Source organism: Nyctereutes procyonoides, unplaced genomic scaffold (assembly GCF_905146905.1).
Source record: "Nyctereutes procyonoides isolate TBG_1078 unplaced genomic scaffold, NYPRO_anot_genome, whole genome shotgun sequence".
NCBI lineage: Eukaryota > Metazoa > Chordata > Mammalia > Carnivora > Canidae > Nyctereutes > Nyctereutes procyonoides.
Window position 1 is genome coordinate 24128683 of NW_026575135.1, and position 20192 is coordinate 24148874.

At 45.3% G+C, this 20192-nt stretch overlaps 1 protein-coding gene across 1 annotated transcript in view; it reads left to right on the forward strand.

The window, feature by feature from the left end:
- The first annotated feature begins 257 nt into the window (after positions 1–257).
- The window catches only part of B4GALT1 (beta-1,4-galactosyltransferase 1), a 52249-nt gene continuing 32314 nt past the window's right edge, over positions 258–20192 (forward strand). Inside the window, exon 1 of the mRNA XM_055302049.1 lies at positions 258–861. Coding sequence (XP_055158024.1) covers positions 444–861 — 418 coding nt within the window. The 5' untranslated portion in view covers positions 258–443. The remainder of the gene's footprint in view (positions 862–20192) is intronic.

Genomic DNA, 20192 nt, shown 5'->3' on the forward strand with positions numbered 1-20192 from the left:
CTCGGCGGCGACCGAGGGCACACGCCCAGGGCTGGGGAGCCGCAGCGCGCAGCGCCGAGCGGGCCGGGAGGGCGCCCGCCGGCCGGGGAGCCGACTCCGCCCCCCGCAGCCCCCCGCCGCGGCTCCGCGCGCGCCTCGCGGCCCCGCCCCCGGAGGCCCCGCCCCCGGCCCCGGCCGGCGGCCCCGCCCCCGCCCCGCCCCCGCCCCCGCCCGCGCCCCCGCCCGCGCCCCCGCCCGCGCCTCGGGCGCACTTCTAGTCGCTGGGCGGCCGCGCGCGCCGGAGTCTCGGCGTTCCGCCGCCTGCCAGCGGGCGCTGCGTTCCCCCGCGGCCCCGCGGCCCCTCCCCCCAGAGCCGCGGTCGGGCAGCCTGGCCGGCGGCCCGCGGGCGGGCCGCCCCTCCCCGCTGTAGCCCACCGGCCTCTTAAAGCGGCGGCGGCGGGAAGATGAGGTTTCGGGAGCCGCTCCTGGGCGGCAGCGCCGCGATGCCGGGCGCGTCCCTGCAGCGGGCCTGCCGCCTGCTCGTGGCCGTCTGCGCGCTGCATCTTGGCGCCACCCTCGTCTACTACTTGGCCGGCCGCGACTTGAGCCGCCTGCCTCAGCTGGTCGGGGTCCCCACGCCGCTGCAGGGCGGCTCCAGCGGCGCCGCCGCCATCGAGCAGCCCTCCGGGGAGCTCCGGCCCCGAGGGGCCCCGCCGCTGCCGCCTCTGGACGCTTCCTCCGAGCTGCGCTCGGGTCGCGACTCCAGCCCAGGCGGGGACTCCGGCCCCCGCCCCGGCTCGGCGAGCAACTTGACGTCGGCCCCGGTGCCCGCCACCTCGGCGCTGCCGCTGCTCGCATGCCCTGAGGAGTCCCCACTGCTCGGTGAGTCCTCGGGGACTTTCCCGAATTTCCTCGGCAGGGTCCCCTGGACGTTCGCCCGTGCGCTCTCCCGGGCTCTCCAGCCTCCCAGGTCCGGATCGCGGCGCCTCGTCCCAGCGAGGTTCCGGGCGGGATGAGGGGAGAGGGTGGGAGCCGAGTCCTTTTGGATTCACGTTGAAGCCTGGGGTGGGGGTGGTACGAGGAAGCCGCAGGCCCCTCTGGCCCCAGAACCGGGGAAGGCCTTGGAGACTGCCGCGCCCTGGCCCACGCCTCAAGGAGTTTCGCAGTTTGGGTTTGCTTAGGGCTTGGAGCTGCCCTCGCCCTGCCGCCTCTGGGAGGGACCGGGAGGCAGCTCAGGGTGACCCACTCCAGTTTGGGAAACTGATGATGAGGCCTCCAGCGCGGAAGGAAGTTGACCTTCCAGTTGGCATCTAGTTCACATATCTGGTCTTCCCATACAACCACTCTCTCCTGAGCGTGGGTGAACTTTTCCTGAGCTTTTGGGCAAATGTGTTGCTTGTTAACGTCTGGTGCCTCCTCAGTTAAATGCGGGTGTGGGGGGGAAATGAATGGTACCTCTGTCAGGATTGTTTTGGAAGATTAGATGCAACAATATAAACAGGCATTTACATTAATGAAGGTAAGCCCTTGGTAAACTGTGCAGATCCCTGCCCCTAAGTAAGTGAGCCTGAGCGAGCTGAACCCTCCCAAGGACTGAGGGAGTTTGTAGGAGCAGAGCGTGTGTAGTAGGGGGCTTGGAGGGCTAACCTGTAACCAGTTCACACCGACTTGTCCCTTCCGGGGAGAAGCGTGGAGTCTCGGGTATCTTGCCCAGATAATCGGAAGGGTGGCCACCAGCCTCTGTGTCAGCATATGCTGGGAGCTTGAGATGGTGGGTTTTGCATTCCTCCTGTTTGGAGGAGGCTGAGCCCATCCCCTCCGGCAGGCAGGATGTTTCCTTGACCTGTGTAATCCACAGGCAGTCAGGCTCAAGGCAGCCACAGGTTGTTCTCCAGATTATCATACAGGTGGCTGCTCATTTTAAATGCCAGTTTGTAGAGATTCTGGTACTGAGTAAGGGGCCCTGGCAGGAGGGCAGGCATCCTGCCAATAGGAACTCTGTCACCTTCCCGTAAAACCCTGGCAGAGCAGGCCTTCTATGTGTCTTGCTCAATTTGTCCAATAATTGCTTCAATATTTTCATATCAAGTTTGGGAAGAAGAACATGGAATTGGTCAGACATGAATTGTGGAAATAAGGGGACTTTTTTTTTTTTTAAAGCAGAAAATTGAATCCCTTTGGACTTGGTCTAGGAAGCAGACTAGTCCTATAAAATAAAGTTTAAACTATTTGCTAAGTGTCTGGTCTCAGGCATCTTACAGAGTGTGTCAGAGTCTTTTTCTCGTATGTAAAATGGGGTTGTTGGTGCTTAACTCCCAGGGTTATTTTTAGGACTAAATGAGATTATGTACTTTTAAGAACATGGCAAATGGGACTTGGGACTTAAAGTTCCATTTTCTCAGACTCCCAAAGAGATGGCTCTGAACACCAGAGAGAGAAAGAGGGAAGAGAGAGGTAAGTCCCCAGAACCCGGAGAGGCCAGTTTTTTTTTTTCTCTTTAATTGTTCCCTTTATGTTTATGCAGAAAAAAAAATAAATAACCAAATTAAAGTGCCCCAAAGTTCATTAGATAGATATTTGAGGTATATATATATATATATATATATATATATATATAGTCTTTTCAATGAAGCGTGAGAACCCGTGGTGCTTTGTTTTTGTTTTGTAATGGCGTTCCTCATGATTGGTGACCAGTTACTGGTATTTCTGAGCTGAATTTTGAATTGGCAGCAAGAAGGGACTTCCTGAGAGATAATATTTGGAGGGCCAGGAGAGAGACCCTGGGCCTGCTGTAGCTTGGCCACTTAGTGTGACATGCATGGGATCGTGATGTTTGGGCTGCTGCTGCTGTGGAGGTACCATAAAGTGAAAGCTTTTTTTTTTTTTTTTTTTTTTTTAATTTTAATCAAGCCCTCAGTTTTGAGTGCTTAGGTGCAGCTCACTGAATGGGGGCTCCTGGCTGAGAGGGGTCCTCGAAGCTGAAAGTCTCTTTAGGAGTGTGTGGGTTGAGGGGAGTTGAACCGATCTGTTCATCTGGGCAGGTGTCAACCAAAGCCCTTGCGGGGTGGTTTTGAGGTTGATGGGAGAAAGCATCGGTGGGGTTTAGAACTGTGGCCTTTTCACTACTTGCGGTTCCTTTCCACGACTTGGCTCTACTTTCTGGTGTCCAGGGGTCTGGGCCAGATACTGTGATAAGCTCCTATGTGGTACGTGGAGGGTAATGAGCATGCCCTACCCTGAAGGAGCCAGGCACCAGACTAGGCTGTTGATGGGCCACTGTTGGATCCCTCGTGGGTTGTCAGAGCCTTGGGATAGACTTCAGATATACTTGGGTTTGAATCCTGCCTCTCTTTACTCTGTGTGATGTAAGGCAGGTTGCAGTGTTTAGAGTCATTGTAGGCCTTGCCTCAGGATCCCCCATGGGGTAGTGTGAGGCCTTCAGGACTAGGGACTGCAGGGGGGACATGGACCTTTCCTGAGAATTCCTACAAGTTCTCAGGGGAGTTCTCTCAGAAAGCTCAGGCCTGCAGGCACTGTCCTCTTGGCCCTCAGGCTGTGGCATCTAGTTCACTGAACATGATCTGAGGCTCCCTTTCCCAGCTGTCTGGGTATGTCTGAGGCGTAGTCAACCCGGGAGGAGCAGTGGTCTTACATTTTCTTTTCTTTTCCTGAAATGTTCGCCTCTGCTCAGATTTGGTGGCAGCTTAATGTGACTTAACTGGTACTGGTAGTGGAACTGCCAGCCCAGAGAGGGTCTAGGTGGGGGGGCGGGCAGTATCTCAGGTTGGACTGGTTAAGGTGGACAAGACTGACCTAGGGGCTCAAATGGGGCCTGGTACAGCTGACACAGTCCCCTCAAGGGTGCATAGGGTGTGGGGGCGGGGTGGGGTGAGTAGTCCTATACTGCTTAAACCCAGAGTCTTCCCTTGCCCACCTCTGCTTTAAAGAGATCCTCTTCATTTGTTCAAACGAGGACTATGATCTATAGATGGGCACCAGAGAGTCATGGGCTCCTGGGCCAGCAGACAGCCACCATAGGTAGCCAGGGTCCTGGGAAAGCATTTGTCCATGAGTCAACTTGCCCAGCTTTTGTGGGAGCTGTCAACCAAGCCTCTGTTGTGGTTTGTGCCCTTGGGAAAACAAAGCACTTTCTGCGTCTCTCCTGGGCTCTCAGCTCTCAGGTGTTTTTCCACCAGCATGCTGTCCCCTTCTCCCATATGCACACATGTGGATGTGAGCAGGCTGCCCAGGACAGAATGTACTTTGAGGACATCTGTCCTAGCCTCAGCTCGGGGAAGAGCTCTCTCTCTCCCTTTTGGGGATGAGTTTTGGAGCCTCATCACTTCCTGGCTTGGAGTAGAGCCTCATCCTCAGGGTGGTGTGAGGCATGGGGAGCCTCCCCTTGTTCAGATCTTTAAGCTTTGGGAAATTAGATAGCTAGTATTTTAAACCAGTTTGTCCTGTTGTTTTACCTTGGGAAAATAGTTTGTTGGCAAATAGAAAGATAAGCCTTCTTGTCTAACAGTCTTGAGATTGAGAAATACCCTCTATGACTGTTGGGTTTGCTTTCTTCCACTCAGCCTGATGGTGGCAGGAGTGATTCCTGCCTGTTGCCATCTATCCCAGACTCTAAGCAAGCATGGAAGCCCCCACCTCCTTGGGGCATGGGGAGCAGGAGTCAAATGTGGGATTGTATTCAAACTGCAGCATTTTGGACCCATAGCATCCCAGGATGGGACTTTCTAGTTCCCTGTCCCCATCTCTCATTGTGCTGGGGCTGGAATTTGGATCCTGATTCCCAGCCCAGTGCTTTTCCTTGAGGCTATTGCCCAGTAGACACCTAGGGTAGAGGCTCAGAGCAGGCTACTATGACCTAGAATTTGGGAGGATCCTTGCTAGGTATGTCTGTGTGTCCGCCTGAAAGGTCTTATGTGGTACCTGGCCTGGCTGGACATCCTTGCTGGCTAAGGCATCTGATAGCTTCATTCATTTATTTCCAACAATGTGCCTGTGTTGTGCTTGGTACTAGACCTGCAAAGAGGAAGATGACAAAATGCCTCCTTTCGGAACTCACAGTCCAGGCAGCGGAGGCATATTGAACTGTACTGATGTCATTTAGGAAACTAAAATATGTATGTTTAGTCTCTCCTGTCCATCCTACCCAGAGTTGGTATCAAAGTTCTTCAGTCCTGGTTTTGGTTGTTCCTCTAATTTCTGAAGCCTTACTTAGCTCTGCTGAGTAATCCGTACCTTGCTGCTTTATAATGACTGTAATGAGACATCAGCAGTCATATGGTCTTTGTGTAGCAACAGGGTAGGGATTTCCAGGCTGAGACTAGACTAATTTATGGGTTGGGAACGATGGGACAGTTAATGTTCAGGCAGTCCCTGCCTTTCTGTGGATTTCACCCTGGGGACCTTCTGGGCTTTGGGGGCAGGTCTGGGAGCTCATCCTCTTTGGGCTGAGCTGGGCTCTGGGTATGTAAGAAAGGGGCCCAGTTGTCCTGTGGTCAAGTTGAACCTAGTGATTTCTCCCCTGCTTGCTTACCAAGTGCCTCCTATGCCATCTTCACTATTCAGTGTTCCCTGCCGGCTCCTGATGACAAGAAGCAGAGATTGGAATTCTGCTTGTAATTGTATCCACCTGGAAATTCCAGTTGTTCTTATCCAGTTTAGTAGCAATCCATTTGTTTTAGGACAAGTGGTCTGCCCTTGTGGCTTAAATCCCCTGAGTACTGGCACTGTGGCCATTTTCCACTTGGCCCTGGCACTGCCCAGGGTAGTCTAGGCAATGAGATCATTGTAAAGGCCAGCCAGCCAGACCCTGACTCCTGAGGAAGTTAATAAAGCCTGGGATTGTAAGGGTTCCTGGGCACCGGACTGTGGCTGTGATTGTAAAGGCCCCAGTTATGGAGGTCTGTGTTTACCTGGGCCCACTCAGGTCACATGCTTGGGGAGAGATTGCAGATCCTCTCGTAAAGGTCAGAACCTCCAGGTTCAAAGGTCATGGTGGCTTAAAGTGGGATAGAGTCTGTTTGGGAGCTGGTTCTGAGTGGACGTGGCCTAAAGGGATTCGTCCTTAGAAGGCAGAAGGGCTGAGTCACACGCTCAGTGTTTCAGGTTCCACTTTCCAGCCTGGCCTCAGCCCGCCCCTTCCCTACACAAATGAAGGCCAGGAGATATATAATTGGCTGTTGCTGAATTCTTTGGCAGTGATTTTAATGTCTGGTCTGGGTGTGTTATGTAGCTGCTTCCCTTTCCCCTCTGCCACCTCTCCAAAGCCCCTCACAAAGCCCAGAGAGAGAACGATTTGCTTCCCTGGAATGCTACAGGCTAGGGCTCTGGGTCTTTGCTTTTCCCTGTTTTTTTTTTTTTTTTTGAGAAGTGGGTAATATCTCCCTCTTTTTTTTTTTTTTTTTGTAAAAGGTAATGCAGGCTTATTGAAAATAAGTTAAAAGAGGTAGGAAAGCACACCTATATTCCTTTCTTTCACCTAGAGGAAACATGTTGGTGAATCTCCTGCTAGATCTCCTGCTAGTCTTTTTTATGTACGTACTTAAGAATATAGATGAACAGATAGATTGGCATAAATATAGATAGCCTGGTATCCAGCATTTGTCACTTAAGATTCTTTCTCATGAGCTTGGTCCTACACCTTTAAAAACCACAAAAGCTGTGTCGTGTCATTCTGTCAACTGAATATGCTGTAACTGTGTTTTATCATTCAGTTGTTGAACACACACACATGAAGTTTTTGTTTTTTCTTAGTGGCCCTCTGAGGCTTCTGCATAGAACATTGCACTTTCTGGATTGTTTGGCTAGTAGAGCTTTCTAAAAAGGGGGAATAAAGGGTGAACACTTTTTTTGGGAAGAGCTAGGTTTTAAAACCAGTCTTACTAAAAGATAGACCCATTCAAAATTACAGGTTTACTTAGTGCTGGCAGAGGAGTATCATTTATTGCTGAATGAAGTATATGTCTAGAATTCTGATTAAAAAGGAAACTAGGTACAGGAAGTGCCTAGGGCAGGGGCAGTGGGCCAAAGCTGTAGGACAGACACTTGAGCAGAAATCTGTTGTCAACAGAAGCAATGGGGATGATGCCCCAGGAGTCAGCTTTTTCAGTAACTTCTCCATTTGTCTCCTTAGCAGCCAAGTCCCTAGGCCTGGCTTATGTGGACTGTGGTACTAGGGAAACACCAGCCTGCTAGCTCAGTGCAGTTGACATGAAGAACTATTTCCACAAGCTGGCAACTCAGACTGTGAAACAGACAGCATAGCATTCCCACCTCCAGGGAGTTCTGAGATCTGGGGAGGGGCTGTGAAGTGAGAACCTATATGCTTCTAGGACTTGCTTTTGAGAGAGCCTCAGAGACCATTAGAGCCCAGTCGGGGACTCTTTCAGGTGGTTTGAGCAATCTGGACTCAGGTCAGTAAGCCAGGTTCTTCCCAAGGTGTCATTCTGCTTTGAAGTTATCCCACTTTGATTGGCCTCACCGGATCTCCATTCTCCTCTTTTGAGGGACACTTTGGCTTTGGGAATCTGCCAGGGGTCATTTGGCACAGAGCCTGGGGTTCTGGGGGGAGGCTATGCTGAGGAAAGGGGCAGGGTCATGTCAGACTGGCATGACCAGTAAGGTAGGAGGTCAGGTTCCTTCCTGCCCCACCACATGGGTCAGGAGGTCATGGGGAGGGGCCCTGATAAGGGGGTTCAATAATTGGCTGGCCCCGGTGACAGGGTACATTTTCAAAATGCCTTTCAAAGTTTCTTCCTGTTTTGCATAATGTCCTTTTGCCTTTTGAAATCCTGAAAGTGCAGAGCTGTCATTAGTGTTTCAGGACACCACCACCACCAGCTTGAAAAAAACAGGATAGGACTCTACGTTAAGGGTGGGCTTCAGGGAAACTGGGATTTGCATTATAGGAGCTTGGTGACTTGGCATTGAGGTGTTAGGTAGCTCCTGGCATTCAGATGAATATGAAGGCAGCCTGGGCAGGGTCCCTGCCTGACTGAAAATGGGTGGACCTGAGTCTTCACGCCAAGTCAGGAAGAGCCCTAAGGAAGAAGGTGAATGAAGACTGATTTGCTCACTCAGCAAGCTTTTGTTAGTAACCACACTCCCTGAGCATGGGAGATAGACATGGACAAGGGCTGGTTCCCACTCAGCAGTGGACAGACCCTGACAATAGCGTGTAGTCAGAGAGAGGAAATATGGGTGCCCCCAAGGCACTGAGGAGGTGCAGAGAGCCAGATGGGTGATCTGGGCCAGGTCCAGAACCAAAATGAAGGGCCTCTCTTCCAACACTGATTTTAGCATCCTTGTCTCCCTCAGTGTGTTTGCAGTCTCCCTGGTTGGGAAGAGCAGGGGTCTACTGCTAAGTGTAGCCCGTCATTTCCTGTTTGCTGTGACATGGGAAGAAGGCCGTGGCTGAAGTCCCAGCTCCTGCACACAGTCACCAGCAGGGCAGGAGAGGACAGGAAGTGGGAGGCAGAGTGAAAGGAAGATAATGAGAGAGAGAGAGAGAAGCTGGTGTAGTGGGGACCATGCTGCATAGAGGAGAGCTGAAGATAGCTAAACCGAGGGCCCGAAGGAAAGAAGGTGAAGGGAGAGAAAGCTACAGAATGAGGGGGTTCTTGGTCTCAGGCGGTTAGGGGCAAGCCTCAAAGGCCACCAGTATGAGAATTCCGAGATCTGGTCCTCCTAACTCATTACATCATTTTGGGCAAGTCCCAACTCTGGGGGCCCCTCTTTCCCTCTGTGAAGTTTGAGCGGGCTGGACCTGTTGGCTTTGAGTGTCTTCCTTCTCTTCCTCCTAAAGTCTAGGTTGGTATGGAGGGAAATCCTGGTCACATCTGCAACACAAAAGACCTCTGAAATTCCCTGTGAAGCTCACTACCTACTGCCCATTTCAGGGATCCCCTGGTGAAACTTCTGTTGAGAATTTTGTCTTCTCTAAGGAGGCACAAATGTTTTAGCAGATGAATGGCCTTTGAAATGGCATAGGGGATGTTTCTTTTCATCACTGTAGCTGTTTCATATGGGAGAGATGTTTTTCTTTCTGTGCCTCAGTGGTCTCCCCTGTGAAATAGGGTAACAATAGTGTCTGCCTCATTGTGAGGTGGGTTGGTAGGCATAAAAGGGCCTAAAATAATGCCTAATACTGAATAAGCTCTGAATTTATGTTATCTATTATTGGTAGCACTAATAGTTATTATTTGTGATTATTTTGGTTTTTGCTTTGTAGGATTTCTTCATGTTTTTAGTTGAAAATACATCACCACATTAAATGTTTAAAAAAATATGATTCTGTTTACTATGTAACCAAACATGTGCCTACTACTGTAACAAAACTTGACAATACTTTCTAAGTGCATACATACTTTGTTGTAATCGTAGTGTGAAATATTTTAGCATTCTGCTAATTTCATTCAACTCTTATCTTAAACTGTTACGTTATTCATAATTATCCTAATTATCTTTTCCGAGCTGCTATCTAAAATTCTTATGGAGGGGCGCCTGGGTGACTCACTGGGTTAAGCATCCGACTCTTGATTTCAGTTCAGGTCATGATCTCAGGGTCATAAGATGGAGCCCTTTTGGGGCTCCCTGCATACTGGCGAATCTGCTTGAGATTCTTTCCTTCCTCGCCTCTCCTCTCAAGTAAATAAATAAATCTTTAAAAAAAATTAAATCCCTGTGGCTGTTCCCTTAGCATTCAACATTCCAGGTTTTTCTGTCATAGTCTTTTTTAAAAAATATATATCATAGATCATGTTGAACATTTTTGCTTATGTTTAGCTCTTTGCTTCAGTTGAATTATTTCCTTGGAATAGATTTGGAATAAATTTCTAGAGAGGACTTCTTAGGCCAGAGGAGATTGTCACCTTTATGACATTGGTTCACATTGCTAGTTCCCTTTCCAGAAAGGTTGGAATAATCCACAGGCCCTAAACTTTAAATTTCTGGACTAGGGGTATTAGCTTTTAAAGAATATAGATACCTAGGGAAGGCCAGATCTATCTGGAGTCTCATTTACACTCCCGGCTTGTGTGTGTGTGTGTGTGTGTGTGTGTGTGTGTGTGTGTGTGTGTGTGAAGCTCCTTGTGTAGGGCACTACTGCCATGTTTGATATGGGCTCTTCCTGTAGGCAGGCTATTGCATCTGGGCTGTCCCTGTTGAGGTGTATCCACAAAGGAGCCTTACCTGGTGGCTCTTAGAACACCTACCTCATGTGCCTTTGCCAAAGAATTAGCTTACACAAGATAAGAAATTGTCCTTCTTCATTTGTGAAGCCAAACCTGTAGAATAGAGGCAGACCCTCGCTTTAAAAGGCTGCCTTAAAAATGGTGTTGATCTAAAACTTTGCCTGGAAGTACCACATGCACCTATCCAGAAAAGCCATGTTAAGGTTCTGATGGGCTAACCCATGTGGATCTCCTCCAGTCTGATTGAGGGGATTCAGAAATGAGGCCCAAAGGAAGAAAGACTTACATTATATCGGGCAAAAATAAGTTGATCAGTAGCTATGAATTGCCAGTTCTGCCTTTATGGCCACCCCCTTCACATACCTTTTTTGTAGATGAACAGGTGCCTGCTGACGTCCATAAGTAGTAGAATGACTTTAGAACCAGTGATTTCAGTGACCAGAGGTTTACAAATTAAGCAGATGGGGTGCATTCAACTTGTGACAGCTGCTCCTTTCATCTTGTAGCCACTCTTGTCCTCTTCTGCTGCATTCCACAGCAGTCAGCTGCGATTTAACACTTTAACACTGTACTCCCTGGAGCCACGTGTAGTCAGGCTAGAGCTCTTCTCTAGCATATTGTTCCTGGGGTGCCCAGGGCAATACTTTCTTCCTTTGTAAAATGGGGAGATAGTTCTTACTTCAAGGGGTTGGTAAGAAAATTGAATGAGATGAGGTATGTGTTGATATCAGTGCTCTGTCTTTTGTTCAATGTCTAACCGTATTCCCTTGGGTGCAGAAGACCTATAATCAATATAGTAGGGTGCAGAGTAAAATTTCATCCAAATGCAGGTTGGTTTGTTTTTTCATCTGCCCTGAGGCAATTAAGTGGCTCAGGGAGAGAGGTGTGAGTATGTAACCACAACCGGAGGACAAGGTTTAGCCTGCTTAGAGACCAGAGTCTCCACTAAAGAGACCTACCCCAGGCCACAAGGAGGCCTCCATCTTGTTGCATCTACAACACTGGGAGCTTGGAGTGTGTGTTGCCATGTGTCAGATGTGCCAGGATTCAGTGGTGTTCCACAGCCTGCCCTTCTCCAGGTGGACATTTTTCATCAGTGTCCTGGGGAGAGGCCATCATAGGATATAAATAGGTGAATGGAGGGAGCATTGGATGTTTCGTGGAGTCTCAAGGGGTGAGAAGAGATGTGTTAAGAGTGGGAGTTGGGGGAGGGGGCAGCCTGGGGTGCCGAGTGACTTGGGGTTGGTGTGTTATTAGAAAGACTTAGGCAGAAATCTGTAGATAGCCTGTCTTGTAAAAGAAAGTAAGAAATATTGATCTGTAGTTCTTTTTTTTTTTTTTTCAGTTTTTTAAAAGTATATTAAAGATTTATTGAAGAGAGAGAGTGCACACACGTGCACCAGCTAGGGGCTAGGGGAGGGGTAAAGGGAGGGAGGGAGGGAGGAGGGGAGAGAGAGAGAGAGAGAGAGAGAGAGAGAGAGAGAAAGTAAGTGAGTGTTGAGAGAGAAAGAGAAAATCCCAAAGCAGACTCCCCACTGAGCTTGGAGTCTGACCCTGAGCTTGATCCCTATGATCTTGACCTGAGCCGAAATCAAGTGTCAGGATGCTTAACTCACTGAGCCACCCAGGTACCTCACAGCTTTATTTTATATAATTGATAAGTATCAATGATTTGTAGTTTTCTTATTGTGGTATCTTTGTCCAGTTTTGGTATCGAGGTGGTACTGCCTCAAGAATGAGCAGGGGAGTGTTCCCTCCTCTTCCAGTTTTAGGGAGAGTTTATCAAGGATTCGTATTTTTCAGATGTCTATAGAATTCACCATGGGCCATCTGAGCCTGGGCATTTCTTTGTGAGATGTTATTTGATTACTAATTCAATTTCTTGTTGCATGTCTATTTAGATTTTCTGTTTATTCTTGAGTCAGTTTTGGTAATTTGTGTCTTCCTAGAGATTTGTCTCCTTTATCTAAGCCACCTAATTCATTGGCATACAGTTGTTCACAGTATTCCCCTGGGATCCCTTTTATTTCTCTGAGGTTGGTAGGGGTGTTTCCTCTTTTATTCTGATTTTGGTAATCTGAGTCTTCGCTCCTTTTTTCTAGCCAGAAGTATGTCGTTTTTGTTGATCTTTTCAAGGAACCAACTTTTGGTTCACTGATCTTCTGTATTGTTTTTCTGTTCTCTATTTCATTAATTTCTGCTCTGATCTTTATTATTTTGTTCCTTCTGCTTGCTTCTGTTTGCTCCTCTTTTTCCAGTGTCTTAAGGTGGAAAGTTAGGTTGTTGATTTGAGATCTAAAGGTCATGTAATTTTAATATTTTATTAGATGCTATCAAATTGCCCTCCAATTCATGCTCATCAACAGTGTTTGAGAAGTGCCTGTTTTCCACGTCTATGCCAGTTATCAATCTTTTCTATTTGCCATCGATGATCAAACATATCTTGTTTTAATTAGTTTCTTTGATTACTGATGATGTTGAACAAACTTTCATGTGCTTGTTCATTAGCCATTTGTTTATCTTCTCTAAATTACTTGTTAATACTTTTACCTGTTTTTTTTTTTTAAGATTTATTTGTGTGAGAGAGAGCACGTACTTGTGTGTGAGTGAGCTGGGGAAGGGGCAGAGGGAGAGGGAGAGAGTCTCCAACTGACTCTGTGCTGAGTGTGGAGCCCAACGTGGGGCTTGATCTCACGACCCTGAGATCATGACCTGAGCTGAAACCAAGAGTCGGACAGGACACTTAACCTACTGAGCCACCCATTTTTCTATTAGTTTTTAAAACATGTTTGTAGGATATAACTCCTTTATTATATATTATTTGTAAATATGGTCTGTTACCTATATTTTAACTTTTTTTTCTGGTATCTTTGACCATACAGAAATTTCAAATTTTTTTGTATTTAAATCTGTCTTTTTCTTTATGGCTTCAAGTTGTTTTTACACTCAGGAAGGTCTTCATCCCAAGATTATAAATTTTTTCTATTAGTTGGTTCTTTAACATTTTAGTTCTTGTCTGTGGTTCTAAGCTGGTTCTTTAACATTTTAGTTCTTGTCTGTGACCATAAAAGATGAACAGAATCACTGTTTAACCTTCATGTGTTTCAAGAAACCTTATATTGTACCTAAAAGGCCCTTTGAGGTCTCAGCCTCTTCCAAATCTGGTAGATTCAGGGGAAAAGGCAAAGTAATATTTAATATCTGTTTTATTGCTAAGCATTGTGATGAGTATATACAGGTGACTCTTGAACAACATGGAGGTTAGTAGGGGTGCTGAACCCCCACCCCCTGTGCTATTGAAAATCCACGAATAACTTCTAATTCTCCAAAATTTAACTACTTTTAGCCTCTTGTTCACTGGAAGCCTTACTGATAACATATATGATGAACATGTATTTCATATGTTATATGTATTATATACTATATTCTTACCATAAAATAAGCTAGAGAAAAAAGATCATTTGTTAAGAAAATCATAAGGAAAATACATTTATGGTATGGTACTGCAAAAAACCTCTGTATAAGTGGACCCATGCCGTTCAAACCCGTGTTTAAGGGTCAACTGTATATGTGTTATCTCATTTACTGCCTGAAAAGAACACATTATTATTCTTGTTCCTTAGAGGGGGAAATTGGAACTGATTGCATCCAAAGTCACCCTGGTACCAGAAAGGTATTATCAGCAATGTGTGGCTAGCTGACTGCCCAGATGGCCTATAGGGCAGCAGCCTCTACATAGTTGAAGGTCTGGTTTTATTTATTTATTTATTTATTTATTTATTTATTTATTTATTTATTTATTTATTTACTTACTTACTTACTTACTTACTTACCTACCTACCTACTTATGAGAGACACAGAGAGAGAGGCAGAGACACAGGCAGAGAGAGAAGCAGGCTCCATGCAGGAAGCCCGATGTGGGACTCGATCCTGGGACCCCAGGATCATGCCCTGGGCTAAAGGGAGGTGCTCAACTGTTGAGCCACCCAGGCGTCCCAAGGTCTGGTTTTAGATGGAGAGAGGATGTATTTGTAACCAGCACTGAAGTTCCAGAAATTGAGTTAGGGCTCCAGAAGTGATCAGAGGGGCAGCTGACTCATGAATAAAGCTCCCATGAGACTTATTTATATGCTGGAATACTACATTGCTGCTTTATTGGGAAGATTAGAATTGTTGTCAGGTGGTTTAGAGTTCTCTGGCTGCTGGCAGTAGTACAAGACAAGCCATAGTATAATCAAATCAGGCAGCTGGTAAGTCAGAAGTCAGAGCAGAAAAATGAGTTATACTCTAATGTGGGATGGTGTCTGGCTCTTATGGCTCATGAATCCATCCCCACAGCATAGCAGACCTTTTTTCAGGGACCAGAGTTTAGTCTATTGTCAGGGCTTTTTCTCCCTTGTACAGCCCTGGAAGGACATATCCAGTTCCATTTTCACACTCCCTTTTTTGTTTCCTTCTTTCCTGTCTTTCCATCTAGCCATCAGACTTTATTTCATGGCCTGTTATCATCACCGACTCTCCTGCCTTATTTTCTTTGTTCTATTTTATTCTCATTCCTATCTCCATTTCCTAGCCCCACCATGAGCAACCATTGTAATATGTTTAATGTATATCTGGTTTTCTCTTGCCAAATTGGAGCTGCTGCTTTATATATCTATATATACACACTTTTAATTAAAAATAATTTTTTAGATTAATGTACAGTAAAATTGGGCCTTTTTGGCATGTAGTTCTATGAACTGTAACACCGTGTATATTTGTATAACCACCACCATGATAAGGATTCAGAATAATTTCATCACCCAAAAAATCCCCCTTGAAATCACATTTTCCTCCCACCCTTAGCCCCTGGTAACCACTGATCTATTCTCCATTACCAGTGTTGTATCTCTTTGAGAGTGTTATAAATATGTATCATACAATATATGTTCATGGATTTTTATTTTATTTTTTTAAGTTTATTTAAATTCCAGTTAGTTAACATACAGTGTTACGTTAGTTCTAGGTGTGCAATATAGTGATTAAACACTTTCATACATTGCCCCGTGTTCATCATGACAAGTTCACTCTTTAATCCCCATCCCCTTTTTATTTAACCCATCCTCCACCCACTTTCCCTCTGGTAACCATCACTTTAGTTAAGAGTCTGTTTCTTGGTTTGCCACCCCCGCCCGCCTCTTTTTTCCCCCTTTGCTCATTTGTTTCTTAAATTCCATATATGAGTAAAATCATATGGTATTTGTCTTTCTCTGACTTATTTCCCTTAGCATAGTACTCTCTAGTTCCACCCACATTGTTGCAAATGGCAAGATTTCATGCTTTTTGATGGCTAGTATTCCATTATGTATATATGGAATAATTTATTCATCAATTGATGGACACTTTGGCAGTTTCCATAATTTGGCTATTGTATATAATGCAGCTATAAACATTGGGGTGCATGTATCCCTTTGAATTAGTATTTTTCTTCTCTTTAGGTAAATACCTAGTAGTACAATTGCTGGATTGATGGGTAGTCTATTTTTAACTTTTCGAGGAACCTCCATACTGTTTTCCAGAGTGGCTGTACCAGTTTGCATTCGCACCAACAGGGCAAGAGGGTTCTCCTTTCTCTACATCCTTGACAACACCTGTTGTTTCTTGTGTTGTTGATTTTAGCCATTCTGATAGGTTTGAGGTGATATCTCATTGTCATTTTTATTTGTATTTCCCTGATGATGAGTGATTTTGAGGATCTTTTCATGTGTCTGTTGGCTGTACCTGTATTTTTAACTTATGTAAGGTGTATTATTTTATTGTTTATTCTGATTCTAATTTTTTTTTACTCAGTTCCGTTTTTAACTTTTTAAAAGCTTGACATAATTTCAAACTTAAAGAAAAGTTGCTAGAATTATACAGAAAATTTCTGGATATCCTCTTGGTTCCCCTAAGTTCCTTCCCCAAATATCCTTTCACTATAGTTGCAGTTGCTTTTATTTCTCCTCTTTCTCTCTCTTCATGTATATATGTGTGTCATAGGTTGTGAACTGTGCCCCTTTACCACTAAATATTCAGCATGTATTTTCTAAAAAACAATAATTTTTTGTATAACCATAGTATAATAATCAAAATCAGGAAATCAACATAGAAAAATTCCTGTTATCTCATTGCAGACTTTATGAAGATTTTTGTCAGTTGTCCCAAGGATGTCCTTATTGAAGACCATGCATTGTATTCAGTTGTCATGTCTCTTTAGGCTCTTAATCTGGAACAATGCCCAGGTTTTCTATTATATGATACTGACATTGTTGAAGAGTATAGGCCAGTTATTTTGTAGAAGGACCCTCAATTTGGATCTGATTTTTCTTTGTGATGAGGTTCAGGTTATGTGTTTCTGACAAGAATAACATTCAAGTGATTCTAAGTTCTAATTTTTAGTGCGTCATGTCTGGATGGAAACCTGTTATCAGTTTCCTTCTTACTAGCAGTGTGAACTTTGGTCATTTCATTATGGTGGTGTTTGCTATTTCTCCATTATTAAGTTTACTATTTTGCCGCCTTTAATTAAGTATCTTAAAGGCATTTGCTTGAAATTATATAAATATCTGGTTATTCTTCAAGCATGCATCCACTAGTTTTTAGCATCTATTGATGATTCTTACCTGAATCAGTTCTTATTATGGTGGTTGGTGATCCCATTCTATCATTCCTTCTGTATTTATTACTTGGTATTTTCCTGAAAGGAAGAGCTTTCCCTTCTACCCTATTCATATATGAGTTCAGACTTAGGGATTCTTACTTTATTCAATAGCTCATAATCCTTTACTAACATTATTTATTTTTTAAATTTTTTTAAATATTCTATTTATTCATGAGACACACACACACACACACACACACACACACACAGAGAGAGAGAGAGAGAGAGAGAGAGAAAGAGAGGCAAAGACAGGCAGAGGGAGAAGCAGGCTCCATGCAGGGAGCCTGACATGGGAATCAATCCTGGGTCTCCAGGATCAGGCCCTGGGCTGAAGGTGGCACTAAACTGTTGAGCCACCGGGGCTGCCCCTCATTATTTATTTTGATGCTCAGATTATCCCAGATTGGCCAGTGAGATCCTCTTCAGGCTGGCTCCTGTCTTTTTGACATATCCCGTCATTCTTTGAGCACTTTCTTTTAGGCACAGCAAGATGATCCAAGCTACTTTTGTTCATTCCCTGACTCAGCCCTGGAATCAGCAATTTCTCCAACAAGCCCTAGTTCTTTTTAGTAAAGAATGGTATTTAGAAACCAAGAACTGGGCCCCAGGCATTCGCCTATTTATTTATTTATTTATTTATTTATTTATTTATAGATTTATTTGAGAGAGAGAATGCGTGCATGAGAGAGAGTAGGGGGAGGGGCAGAGGGAGAGTGAGAATCCCAAGCAGACTCCCCACTTAGCATGGAGCCCTGTGTGGTGCCTCAGTCTTATGACCCATGACATTATGACCTGAGCTGAAACCAAGAGTTGGTATGCTTAATTGACTGAACCACCCAGGTGCCCCTCACCCTTGTTTTTAAGGTCCATCCATGTTGCTATGTGTATATACGTCTAGTGTCCATGGTGTTCATCTCAATTTTCTTTCTCCTGTAAGGATAGTTTCCCACACTGCCTCCAACACTATCTTCACAAATACTTCTGTAAGGAACAGCCTTTTCTACATGTCCTTGATGGACCTGTGGGTATGTATTGATGCAGGAGTGCCAGATACCACTCCAGAATGGCCACTCATCATATACATTTCCACTGGTCTCTACTTCCAACAAATACTCGGCATTAACTAGCTTCCTAATTTTTGGCCAAGTGTATCAATATCCTGGGATAGGTCTCATTTTAACTTGTCTTTCTCTGATGACAAATGCTCCTATGCTTGATGGCCTATTGAGTTTCTTCTTTGGTAAATTGCTTGTTCATGATAATCATTAACCACTTTTTTCTGTGGGGTTCTTACATTTTTCTTGATGATATGCAGGAGTTCCTTATACATCCTAGGTAATAATCCCTTGCTGGTCCCAGACATTGCAGATTCTGGATTGAATCTGTCCTCTATCTGTTCACTTTGCCTGTGCTATCCTTTTTTTGAATACAACCCCTTTGTTTCCTGTTTGTGAGGTCTCTCAGCAGCACTTCATTTTCTAGAACTATGTTCATACCCTTTGTTCTTCCACAGTGTAAGTGTGCTAGCATAGCTGATCTCAGCCATTCTCTTCAACAAAGTCTATCTTTATGATGACTTAGAGTCTTACTGAGTTGTATCAAGAATGACTTTACCTTTAGAGTGTGAGGCCTGTATGTAATTATTAGTCCTATATTTATTCAGCAATTATATGCTGTAGGCCTACTCTGTGTTAGGCAGTCTGCTATTACTGAAAAGGTTCAGAGGTTGTGAACCTAGCCTGTCCGTGGCTTTTCAGAGGTAGAGTAGGGATTTGAGCCTCTTCTTACCATACTGCTTCCCTCGGAAACTGAATTTGATTCCTGTCCCACTGTGTGTCAGATTTTTGTATCTAACAAATGGCCTAGGAAAGTGGAGAGCAAAGTGTTCTCCCCCAGCATCCTGAGGAGGGTAAACTAATAAGGAGAAGAATGGAGGCAAATGTGTCTCTTGCCATCCTAGGCCCAGAGTCCTCAAGTGGTAGGCTCTGAGCTACCTGTTGGTGACTGGTGAGTGGCTCCAGGCTGAGAGTGGAGGTCCCAATGGAAGCAGGAAGATGGCCTCGGTCTGGAGAGGGAGGTCATAAAATAAAACCCCAGGCCTAAATCATTCTAATCCTTTTTGAGACACTCATATCTTCTCTTGCAGAAGTGCTGTAGTTCTAAGATGAGAGAGAGAGAGATGCCCTAAGATCTTCCTGGAGCTAACAGAATTTCCAGGCAAATTGGCTTCCCAAGCCTTTCCTGGTAGTGGTAACTGTGGGCAGGAACAGTTTCCAGAATTTCCACAAATTCCAGAGGAGGGAGGGAGAGAAGCCAAAGAGAGAAGAGCTGAGTGAGGAGGAAATCTGCCTTTGGGCCAGGACCAAACAAAGCAGAAAATCCTCCTAGGACAGATTTTCCCTGGAGGTCAACACTGGGAAGCCTGTTTACTGACTGGGCTTTAAAAGCCTGTGGTCCCCAGCACAGTTTCTTGACCTCAGTATCTCTGTGGTTTCACCATGGATGGAAACTTTCTTTTGGGTCACCCCAGGACAGAAGTGTACTGTTACACCCCCCAGTTCCAGGGCCTTCCTGAGGTGTCCTTGCTTCTCCTACTCCACTAAGTTCTGGAGCCATGACCATGTATGATATAGAAATGTGCTTGAGAAGGGTTTAGATCAGTCAGGTCAAATAAGATTCACTTTTATGCCACCTTGGATCAGTTGGTGGCTCCCTGGAACCCTAGATTAAGAGGGATTCTGAAGCAGTCTCGGTGGGCGTAGCATAGAGAGCGAGTGGAGGGACATGTGTGTCTTGCAATTTGCTGTCTGCTGCCTAGGCGCATTCATGAACATCAGAAGCCTAAAGGATTAATGAGGGCAAGATAAGGATGAATTTTTTTTTAATAAAAAGCACTTTTATTATTATTTGGTAAGGACAAGCCTTCCCTTTATGCAAGATCAAATCCTGGATGGACCCCTGATGTTAAAATTACCCCCTATCAGGTTATACCCTGATACGTAAGTGATGGTGACTTTTTTTAAATAACCAGTTGAGGTATCATTTGCATTATCATACATAAAATCCACCTATTTTAAGTGTGTAATTCAGTTATATTTACTAACTTGACAGAGCTATGAATCCGTCACCATAATTTAGTTTTAGAAATTTCCATCACCCAATAAGACCCCTTAACCCATTTACACTTAATCTCCTTTCTAAACCCTGGCAAATTCAGAAAATAGCAATTAGGTTAGTGTGGCTAACGCAGGCAGAGAACATGGTAGAGAATGACAGATGTGGGTGCGGAAGAAAGACAGGAACCAATTAGATAGGGCTTCTACACATTT